The sequence below is a fragment of the Taudactylus pleione genome, unplaced genomic scaffold, assembly GCF_031769625.1.
Source record: "Taudactylus pleione unplaced genomic scaffold, aTauple2 ptg000026l, whole genome shotgun sequence".
NCBI classification, from domain to species: domain Eukaryota; kingdom Metazoa; phylum Chordata; class Amphibia; order Anura; family Myobatrachidae; genus Taudactylus; species Taudactylus pleione.
In genome coordinates this window covers 16,864,304-16,876,624 of record NW_028284428.1, presented here as the reverse complement: position 1 = coordinate 16,876,624, position 12,321 = coordinate 16,864,304, and the positions used below count along the sequence as shown (strand labels likewise).

At 37.4% G+C, this 12,321-nt stretch overlaps 1 protein-coding gene across 1 annotated transcript in view; it reads right to left on the bottom strand.

Moving 5' to 3' along the window:
• IL1RAPL1 (interleukin 1 receptor accessory protein like 1) overlaps positions 1-12,321 on the bottom strand; it is a 1,550,795-nt gene that overhangs the window by 1,224,850 nt on the left and 313,624 nt on the right. The window contains exon 2 of the mRNA XM_088451516.1: positions 7,450-7,555. Within this exon, the coding sequence (XP_088307642.1) occupies positions 7,450-7,531 (82 nt within the window). The 5' untranslated portion in view covers positions 7,532-7,555. The remainder of the gene's footprint in view (positions 1-7,449; positions 7,556-12,321) is intronic.

The following is a 12,321-nucleotide window of genomic DNA, read 5'->3' as shown; positions in this document are numbered from 1 at the left end:
CAATTATCAACAATAATATCTAAAATTTCAAAATATTAATAGGCGAAAAATATTGAAAGCAGCAGTGTATACCCATAAATATGTTACACTGCCAGACACATGTAAATCCAACTCACAATGCCATTATGATAACATGCGATTACATTTTGGCATCTCCTTGCCCTAATATCAAACAGACATTAATAGATAGGTATCATGTGCCCACAAAAATGTGAAAGAATCAATTTCTCAGAAAACTGTATGTAACAAATGAAAAAATGTGTATATACGTGATAATAGATATCCACAAAATATTGGGCTTAACTGCCAAGATAATAATTCACATTTGTCAAATACACAGTTTCAGAAGTAAATACAAAGAGGATTCTATTTCCTATCTGGTTAATATAGGTCTCTTGATTGTGATAATATTAGTTATATCAGTCCTGTAAAAAAAGGGGGGGGGCAAAGGAGGGAGCAAGAGAAAACTAATACATATCAATTGCACTCGTAATTAGTATATATCAGCAGTGCAAATAATCATGTGTCTGGCAGTGTAACATATTTATGGGTATACACTGCTGCTTTCGATATTTTTCGCCTATTGATATTTTGAAGTTTTAGATATTATTGTTGATAATTGTATATGTATTATATTTTATAAAGGTATGTTTCCATTAAAAGCTACGTTTTAGAAATCATCATCATATCACATTACTTATATTTCATTTGATAAGAGTGCCCCAAAAAGGAATTTTCTTTTGTGTTTTGCCTGAGCAAAACTTAACCATATATAGTCATATATTAATTCCAGGGAGCACCACCAACACAGTATATCGCTTTGATTATTACCTGTAATTAATCCATATTGTTGGTAATTTACAAATACTTAAAAATTAATTTCAATAGATCCTGTGCAAAAAATTTTTTCCCAGGTCCCCCTTTCCTTCCATTTTTTTGACTAGGTGTATGAGGACACATCTGTATTCACAGTAGGACAATGTTCAAGAGAAACTAGAAGCTGGCGACATCTCTGAGCATCAGTGATATAACTAGTTTGTATGAATAAGCTGTATTCCTACAAATATTTGGTTAAATCACAAAATGATTGCCTCCACTATATTGATATGAAAATCCTTTTTTATGGAAGCCAGTGCTAATACAATTCTGGGATGCATTTAAAATAGAGAGTGATGTATATGATGGGTTGGGTATGGGATCCCAGTTGAGAGGATGCCGGCTGTCAGAATACCAACAGCGGCATCCCAACTGCCAGAATCCTGGCACTAAAAGGTAAGTCTCCTACTGCTAACACTTACCCCTACCCCTAATCCTAACTCTCCCTCCCCAGTGCCTAACTCTAACCCCCGCCCCCAGTGCCTAACCCTAACCTCCGCCTCCCCACACCCTAAACATAACCCTCTTTCCTTAGTGCCTAACCCTAAACCTCCCCCTAGTGCCTGCTCCTAACCCCTAAACCTAACCCTCCCTAACCACCAATACTCACCTTCGGAATGCCTGCAGTCAGTATACTGGAGTCGGGATCCCCACTTGTGTCGGGATTGTGGTTCCGGTAATTAGACCGTCGGCATCTCATATAGCGGGATGCTGACTACATCTCATATATGACACCAATATAGTTTCACCATTGAGTAATACTACAGAACTTCTCGAATTTACAGCTCAGGCACCTATTATATGAAAGGATTAAGATAGGGCACATTTATTAAAGAAATGATGTGGGGATTATATCCAGGGCTGTTAAGAGCCAGCCCATTCCCCATTACAGGTGAGGTGGCATGGCACAGGAAATTAGTATCCCGCCCTCCTCTCAGCGCCCCTGATTACATCCATAAAAAAATTTGGCAAATTGATCATGGCAAAATTACATTAAAAGTGACCTATCTGGAATGTACAGTTTAAGTTTATACAAAATGTACACAAACATTTATGAATTAATATTTCATTAATTACAGTTAGCAATGGAATAGTCACTACAATTGGAGGAAATATAATTTTAACATCAGCATACAGATGTGTCCTCATACACCTAGCATTTATACGCGAGAAGCCCGGCGTGACTGAGCTATTCCGAGAGGAGCACGAGAACATATTTTTCTTCACATTTTGTGTCCCATTCACATCACAGATGCAGCAAAGCACCACGCACAGTACTAGAGATGCTGGGCTGTGTCTTTAACTGTGCAGGAATTTGTTTTAAACATGTACAAATCGCAGATGAAGCACTAAGGAACTTGATGTGAGACAAAGCTGCAGCTGCTCACATCGGAGCCCTTCTTACATAGATTCAGACTCAGTCACACACAGACACACAAATGTCGTACATGAGATTTATCAGTGCAAGATAGCAATGTACTTTTGCCACTTCCGGTTGTTTCATGAGCAGGAAATATGCTCAGCAGGGCCGAGTAGCCCAGGTACTGGCTCGCCGAGATGGGCTATTTGGCGTGACTTGAGCAACAGTGTATAAGGCCAAATCTGTAGAAGAGTGTTCTTCACTGGGAGGATAATCATATTATGGTATTCTCTGCCAATGTAAGTATTAAAGGCCAATTAATTAACTGTAATTAAAAAAGTATTGGCGCCTTCCTTAAATTTGAAGCTCCTGATATAGATATACTGCAGTATGATTGGATAAATTTAATTATAGAAATATTATATACATGCATTAAACGAAAGTATATTGCCTATTTAAGGTAACCTTAACCCCAGAGAGTTGGCTACATATATTTTAAAGTTACATTAAGAATTATGAATTTGCCTAGCATACATTTATTACATTCTCTTATATACTGTGAAAAAACATCTAAACTGTAGCACATATAGGGGGCAATTCAATTTAGCGCAATGCTGAACTGAATCGCCCCCTTTATGTGCTACAGTTTAGAGGTTTTTCAATTCACTGTGCTGTTTGGTTAGACTTAAAGAATTCTTCTCTCACCCCCCTGGGGATCGAGAAGAAATCCGACTAAAGTGCCGGCCTTTACTGTTTAGCGCGGCGATGACAGCCGCGCGGCCGTCAGTTTAGTCAGAGAATGCCGGTTCTCGCGACTAAACAACTAGGTTACTGTAAGTCGTGAGAACCGGCATTCTCCAACTTAACCACTTGCCGACTAAGCAAACAGCGCGGTGAATTGAATAGCTCTGGGAGCTATTCAGCATCACACTGAAGTGAAATGCCCCCATTATTATTTATTTATTTAAACATTGTATAATTATAAAAAAGACAAACAGTAGTATATGTTCTGTTATTTGGCTTCATATGTGGGAAACACAAAACATTTCCTTTAGAAAACCTCATTTCTCGATTATAAGCGTACACGACTAGCACAGCATTTTTTAAGGTTACTTGAACTTAATTTGCTTTGTGCTATCAACCAAAGCAGAAGATCTACAGTTCATAATGCAACTACTGTATCCACTTATACAATCTAGACTAGAGGACAAATATACGGATGTTGCTAATATAATAATAATATTGGTGATGCAATGCTAGACTTTGCAGTAATACTGTAGATCAAGTAACACAAAATGTTTTTTTTTTTTTTATTTCACAAGCCATTGTAGTTATTGTTTGTAACCAATGCGGAACAAAATTATTCATCATATTATTGCACAAAAAAAAAATCTGTGACAAATGTACAGTAATAGTAACAGAATGACAATGTATGAATTTTTATATCGCTATTGTTAAATACAGTAATTAAGCTTAAAATTAGTATACACACTCACAAAACTACAAAACTATTCCTTAATGTATTAGAATAATATTTTTTTTCATAGTTATTTTTTGCAATTAAATAATAATTGTATTATTGTTTAATGCAGAACAGAAATTCCCATTTAAAATACAGATAAAGAAACACTTACTTCAACACAGACTGTGATACAGCTCACTGATGCACAGTAAAGAGGATCATAGTGTATAGCTGTAATACCACTTTGTTGGTGTGGAGAAGTAACAGGGGCTGAGGCAAGCATATGCCTGTAGACAGGTTGCACCATTTATCCATGTTAGTTTTCCTCCATCTGTATTTTTATTTCTGCCCTATAAATGGATATCCTGTCTGCAGTGTCCTACAGAAATCATGTGTGGCCTTTTGGGTATTCATGAACCACCAATTAGTATGTGCAGTTCTCTATGTGAACATGATTTATTAGTATTGGGCTAAAGGCCAGAAAATGATTACTGCCACTTGTCAGCCAACAAAGCAGGAGAAGCAATATTGCAATTTTCTAGATTTATTAACATGTTTGGCTTGTGAAGAGAAGGTTTTAGTTTTGTTCTGGGATTTTGAAAGCTCTGAGGTCAGCCCTGATATTTCTGGGCACAGTCAGAGGGCTGCCATTTTGCAGGCTGGGTGGATGAGTTTAACTAAGTGAACTGAAAACCAAATTGGGCAAACTCAGCTTACATGAATTTTGTTAGACATACCCCGGATATTTGCCACTCTAACTTCAAGCTGTGTAACTATAGCTGGTTTGGTTAAATGGTTAAGGAAATTAGAAATTTACATTCCTTTAAAATAAATAATTTAAGAGCACAACATATAATTGCCTTATATTTTTCCAATGGCAAAAAATAAATCTACAAGGATGGTTCAATAAATAAGGTAACAAGACGTCTCATTGCGTAACTTTGTTCAACTCATACATATACTTATAATAAGTAGTATGGAATTGGTACAGATTATTTTATCCACATAGGGCCCGATTCAGAGTTGGGAATAGAGAGAGATCTCTCTCTCAACTGATCATCTTGGTGAAACCATGCTGCACTGCAGATGGGGCAGATTTAAAATGTGAAGAGAAATTTAGATTTGGGAGGGAGGTGTCCAAACTGACATCTAAATTGTAGAGTAAAAATAAAGCTGTGCAGTATTTGTGGGCTACATGTAAAAGCAGCCAGTATTTACACTACATGCAAAATAAAAATTATGTATTTACACCCCCTGCATTGCAACATGGTTTGTCCAGGTTCACAGTTAAGTGTTATCTCTCTCACTATTCCCAACTCTGAATCAGGCCCATAGTCCCCATACTTTTCTAAACATTTGTCCAACTGTACACTAAGGCAACTATCCCGGAATAGGAGCAATCAGTGTCAAGTGCCTGAAGCCAGGACATGCCAGCTTGCTGAACTTCACCATCGGTTGTGAATCGCCTTCTACCCAGGTGCTCCTTCAATGGTCCAAAGAGATGGAAATCACTTGGTTTCAGGTTAGGGCTGTAGGGAGGATGGTCCAGTGCCTCCCAATGGTGGCACCATAACAACTCATATGTGTAGCTGGCTGAGTGTAGCCTGGCATTATTGATCAGCAGTATGACGCCTATTTGCAGCAGCCCTGGTCGTTTTTGACAAGTTGCCTTCCACAACCAGCTCAATGTGTCACAATAGCAGACAGTATTTACAGTAACTCCTTTGGGGAGGAAATAAAGAAGAAGCTTGCCCTTGTGGTCCCAAAATATGATCACCATGACCTTCTTTCTGATGGAGTTGTTTTGAATTTCTTTGAAGGTGGGGATGGTGCATGTTTCCATGTCATGGATGCTTGGTGTCACATGATACACCCATGTTTCATTGCCTGTAACAATATGCTGCAAGAACTGTACTCCCTCCTCATGGTACCACTTCAACTACACGAGTGACAATACCAGCCTATTGATTTTGTGAACTTCTGTGAGTTGCTTTGGTTCTCCGCATGATCACTTTTTCCTGTACCCCAGTTGCTCATGAACGATGTTTTGCACAGTACCCACTGATATGTTCAGTTTGTCAGCAATATCACTAACTCAAATGTGTCTGTCCTCCTTAATCAGACCTTCAATGTGGCATAAATTGTCATGTGTGGTGGGCTTATTGGGCAGCCAGATCACTGCTCATCTTGAATGTCTGTACTGCCATTTTCAAAGGTGATGCACCAAACCCAAACCTGTTTCTATGACATCACGTTATCACCGTACACCACAACAAGTTGGCAATTATTTTTAGCTGCTGATGTGCCCTTTAGACACTTAAATCTGATTACACTATGCACCTCAATGTTTGACCATGTTTATTCCAGCCCTGCCATCTTTCAACTGATTTTGGGACAGTGTGACTGATATGAGGTGCAGTCTAATAGCTGTGAGGGGAAGCAGTGGTCTACCTGCTCTGGGATGATGGGAAATTAGGATGAAATAGAGAATATTACACACGTGAGAGGTCGTGTTATCTTATTTATTGAATCATCCTAGTTTCATTCAAAAATACCATGATATTATAAACAACTATTTGAAAAATTGTATGAGCTGCTTAACTGGTAAATGTTGTTGTCAAAACCATATAACTTCTTCCGTCCTTAAGCTCACCAAATCATTACAAGTGAAATAATTAACAGTAGGGTTCATTTATTGTATCTGACATTGCATTTAGGTCAATACTTGCAGTGGACCATTGCAATTGATCAGACAATTGAGTCTAAATTGTACTCAAAAGGTTAGATCCAAATAGTGATTGGTTGCTGCTATTTACTGCAGTTTTTGGACTGAAAGTAAGTGCATCCATAAATGCATAACAACATTTAATTCAATAACGAATACAAAAATTCTATCATTCCATAAGCCCTTGACAATGGCATGTACTAGATACTGAGGGTAAATTTACAAAAGGTAAATTTTAATCGATTTAAAATTGATAAAAATCGATGTTGTGTGGGTCTAAATCACACATTTATTAACAGACAATTTTTGATTTTTTTTAAGTATTAGTATATATGTGAAACACAACATTAATGTTGAATTTTGATTGACTTTCATCGATTTTAAATCGATCAAAATAGAAGCATTAGTAAATATACCCTTGAAACTCTGCTGCAGCTTTTGATGATATTTACATGGCTGAACTGATAAGTAATTAATTTTGACACTCATGGATTGATGACATTTTTAAATTCATTATTGAATTACATATTGTCCTGCATCTTTGGATGAAGTTGTGGAGTGCTGATTTATCTGACTGTGTTGCCTGATTTCTGTGGCCTCCTTAGTATTACTGTGTACCCGATATATTTTACCGCATGTTCGTGTGTGCAATATCTTTTTGTGCATGCTACAGTATCTATTCTGAGGAGTTAATTAGACTGTATAGTAAGAACAAATTTAAAGATATAGTACAATACAATATAGCATTTCAAATGTTACCAAAATAACAACCAAAACAGTTAAACTGCCATAGAGCTAGTTTATTCAAGCATAGTGCTTATACATATGCGAGTGAAATTTAGAAGTGCATTTTCCAACATACGAAAAAACTCACATTTTGCAAATCACACTGTATTAGCTGCCAACTCAGAACAAATACTTTCACCATAACACTACAACAAATATATTACCATTCCATGGGTCCTTTAACTCAACTGTAAGCAATAAAAACACCACCACCAGCAAATGAATAAAATTGTCACTTACCAGAACCTCTTTTAGTAACGACCTTTAAGCTTTGTGTCAGGGTTGCATAAAAGAGGATCAAATGTGGAATAGGAGCTTTCATCTTGCAACTCTCAATAACGGGTCTCTAAAAGAAAAAGTTAGAAGTGTTTAAAAAAAATTCTCATAATCAAAAGTATACAAGAACTGCAAAAAACATGTGTGAAAATTAAGTATATCTTATATTGATATATTTTTTAAAATATGAAATTATCTTTTATTAAAACTCCAGCTTATATCTAGGATGGATCCATGCACAAACTATAATGAATCCAGTACTGTATTATACATACAGTGTTGGACTGGGAAATGAAAGGGCCACCGGGAGAATGCAGTAATAGAGGCCCATACTTAGGGGTGTGGCCAACCTCCAGAGGGGTTTTGGCCAGCTTCCAAAGAGGCTTGGCTAACCATTAGAGAGGGCATGATCTGGGCCCCTTTAAACATATATATAGTAAATACTGCTAATACATGCAAGATAATGTACCAGATTAATAACAGCAATGCATTGTAGAAGAGACACCTTAGTCCTGTGCAGTATAATGTAACATATGTAACATATGTATAATTCAAGTGCACAGTCTGGAACCTGATCCCTAGAGAAAGGGGTGGTCCCCCAGGCAGTGGGGCCCACCGGGGGTTTCCCCTGTACCCCTGTGGGCCAGTCTGACCCTGTATACATAAAATATAACAAGTCTAAAGCACTGTACAACATTCCACATGAACATACAGTATATACATCATTTTATGGATAGCAAAGAGCATGGATGAGAGAACATACAATCTGTATACTGTACTGTAGGCTTTTCATTCTCTGCTTCTGTAAGCTAACATTGAAAAGCAACCAAACAAATCCATTGTTTAATAATCTGTTTTCTTTCCCTGTTCATTGGTGAAACTTCACAGATAAACTAATGCCAGAATGACAAGAGTAGGCTATGGCAAGAGCTGTTCTCTGGTACAATATTAAATTAAACATTGACATGTTAAATGGCTAGTTGATTACTTTGTAATAAAAAATATTGCTTATCCACTTTACTGCTTATTGCAGTTAAATTCCTAGGGGTTTATTCATCATCACTTAATTTCTACAAAAGCAGGTGATAATTAACATTTTCACCTATGTTTGTGTAAGTTAAGTGTCAGGGCTATTCATTATAGCCCTGATGTGACCCACCTATATTTACTCTAAAGGTTTTGTTGCTGTTGTTTTTTTTTTATATAACTACATACTGTATAACTAGTTTCAACTATTCATCAAACTGCAAAAATAATATACTTTTGGAGTTTAACTGCTGTTACTTTCAGGAGTAACGGGTTGCGAAAAGGGAGCCATTAGGATCCCTCCGCCTGAAGTCACGCTTGCATGAACTGTGGGAAGCAGCAGTGAAGGACATTCAGATGAGCTGTCTCCGCACCAGAGGAATGTTGAATTGCTCCCGTGGCTTTGTATACACCACTGCTGCTCGCAGTGAGTTGGATACCTAATTATCGGTTGCCGCCGGCCCTGATAATTAACATAATTAATGATGGACCCCTTAGAAAAAGTATTGATCAGTTTCAAAATATATGATCATTAAAAAATGTTACAAGAGGTGTTTCATTAGAGTCTACAAACAACAGAATATAAATATATACCCATACTTCAGAAACATATAGTATAAATATTTAGACCTTAAGTTAATATATCTGTAGTAATCTGTCACTAGACCAGCTAAGTACAGTATGGAACAATTTAGAACTTTTTTATAAGGCTATTAATTAACTACAATACGATAACAATTTAAATTGTCTATTTGATAATTGAGGATTTTTCCCAAATGGAACAGCTAGCTAAAACTGACAATTTTCCACTAATGGAAACAAAACTGTAATTGGCCCAGTGATTAAGGTACAAACAACTCATAGATATGAAGGGGTTAAGAAGCTGGTGTATTTTATATTTTGTGTTGATATTCATGAACCATTTCCCAATGAGATCTGAACAGTATGAACTTTCAGTATGTGTCATTGGTGCCTACTGTGCTACAAGGATATTTTCAGAGCCCTCTGCCAGGGGTCAGACTTAACATCAGAATGTGGATGATAATGACAATGGAACTGCACCATTCTTACTATCTACCTATAAAATATGTATTTAGAATTGTTCATTCTACTGATATGCTATGCATATATTCTAACTTATATAATTTATATTTTACTTAAAATTAGAAAAGAAAGAAGAATAAGAGAAATGAGAACAGAAAATGTGATATAACACATAAAAATTAAATATGTTATATAAGCCGAGGGCTGTCATGAACTCTCTGGCAATTTTAAAACAGCATGTGAAAGTAACTTTGGCTTCTTTCGGTGACAGTGAATGAAACAGGTTACTTTTATCTTTGTAAGATAGATCAACAGGGATGGGATTCCAATTTCATCCCAATGGTACAGTATAACTAGAGAAACATGCCAAATAGGAAAGATAGTATCCAAAAAAGCAAATTACAGTTCAATATGTGAAGAGATCTAAAAGCATATTAAACTAAGAGGGGTTATTGCAAAATATCAAGGAAAAATGAGGTCATCTGAAAGCTGACATTCCTTAATACACCATATGTTACAGTTTCTTGCCACTCAACGTTATAAGTATGATAATATTTATGTGAGCTCTGAAAAATGACTTCCTTTCTCAAGAAGGTAATGCAATATATATATAAATAGAAGGAGCACCACAAATCACACTTTTCATCCTATAGGATTTATAGTAATACTTTTGAGTCATATCCCACCGCTTTGAGGCTTTTCTTGAAGAATAAGCATTATCTAATTCAATGTGGACTTTTAGGTGTGAAAGACCACATTTTTTTTGAAAAGTATAAAAATAGAAACAAATGCACTCAAGTAATATGATTATCAAAATGATTAAAGAGCAAACAAATAATAAAACAGTTTCATAATTAAACAACTTGAACTACTGTATAAAACTTGGGTACCTATGCCACATTCCATTAAGACGTATATCACCTGACTTCATAAGGCTTAACTAAACAATTTAGGCAGGCCCCATTGAACATGACCAGAGCTTCCATTATATCACATTAGGCAGCAAGTAACAATGAAAGAATGTATTGATGTTCATGCAGAAATACAGTGCTAAAGATGGGAGCCGTTTTCATCATAAGTTATTGTTTGGTGATCACAGAGGAGAGGTCTTCACGCAAGTGCAGGGGGTGTGATGATGCAATTTGCATCACCAAGGCCCCTCCCAGCCTAACAAATGAAATCATATCTGGGAGGGTTGTCTACATTCCCTGGAGTCTTAAAGGACCAAATATTATTGGACTTATAAAATCATTAACATAACGATAATCAAAGTGTAAGATATATATAATCTGACTTGTGCAAGATCCTATGTATAAACCATCATATATTGCATAAACCAGAGGATATGAAGTTCTCACAGAACTTAGGGATCGATTCAGACCCACTCGCTAGATGATTTCGCACGCTAGGTGCGTATGCAAATTTCAGGAAGGAAAGCGATCACACGCCAAGGCATTAGCACGCCCACTATGTCTTGGTGAGTGATCGCTCTGTGTATGCAGACGCTCACCATCCTCTCTCAAGACACCCACTTGCGCACATCATCTCCAGGAAGTGTATGCAACCATTGGTAGATCGAGTACCATCGGAGCACTCGCAGCACTTATGGCTGACCATACCCTGCCGCAAGCACTGCGAGTGAATACTACCAAGTGACATGTACTATGACGCTGCCTCTAAATTATGCATGCCTCTGAAACGGTGTTGAGACGCTCAGGCATGCCTGCGTTTGCACCTCTACTCCCCCGTTCCTAGAGGCCAGCCCCTGTCATCATCCACAAATAGCTTCTCCTGTCACTCATTCTGCAGGGCTGTCTATGCGCAGCGAGAGTATGCTTCCCGATCGCTCGCACTGGTTCACCCACGCAACTTGCAATGCATATGCATGCGCAGAATGCAAACAATCAGCTGCCTGCATGCGAACGCTTCCTAGCGAGCGGGTCTGAATCAGGCCTTTAGAACCAAAACAACTTTTAAAGGTAAAATACAGATAAGTTGGACAGAATAACAGAGAAGTGTAATTTACATTTACAAAGCAGGTAAAAAGTAGAGATGTGTGCCAGACCATTTTTCCTGGTTTTGATTTTGGTTCTATTTCGTACCCGGCTTTGGTTTTGCCAAACAGCCGTGACTGGTTTTGGTTTTGTATTTTTTTCTCCAGCAATTGACAAAACAAGCTAAAATCACAAAATGTTGGTTCCTATAGTATTATTAACCTCAATAACTTTAAGTTCCACTCATTTCCAGTCAATTTTGACCACCTCACAGCTCACAATATTGTTTTAATCCATTTTAGGCCAAAAGGTTGCACCGAGCATGCTGGCTGACTGAGCTAAGCGACAGCAGAGGGCTGCACAAACATGTGGCAGTTCAACTTCAAACATGGCACATCTAGGAAAAAAAGTGGCACTGCAGTGGCAGACAGGATGGCAGTTTAATAAACTATAAAAATGTTTGTCTTCTACACAAAAAGACAGCAGGCAATTCCCCAATCAGCATATAATGCAAAGAAAAGAGGTGTAATATGGTATTGTCCTTGGGCCCCTTTCACCGACGTTTATGTTGTATATATTAAACAGGACATGAACAGTTTAAGAAACCAATCATTTCAGCGACAGGGGCTGCCACTTGTGGCTGAATTGATTGGTTTGTTTGAGCCCAAACAAAACAAGCTACCTATGGGCATAATGCAGCTAAGAGTTTTGTTAATCCTCTGTAAAGTTGGAAGAGGTAATTCTCCTCATTTGATTCCTCACCCTTATTGTA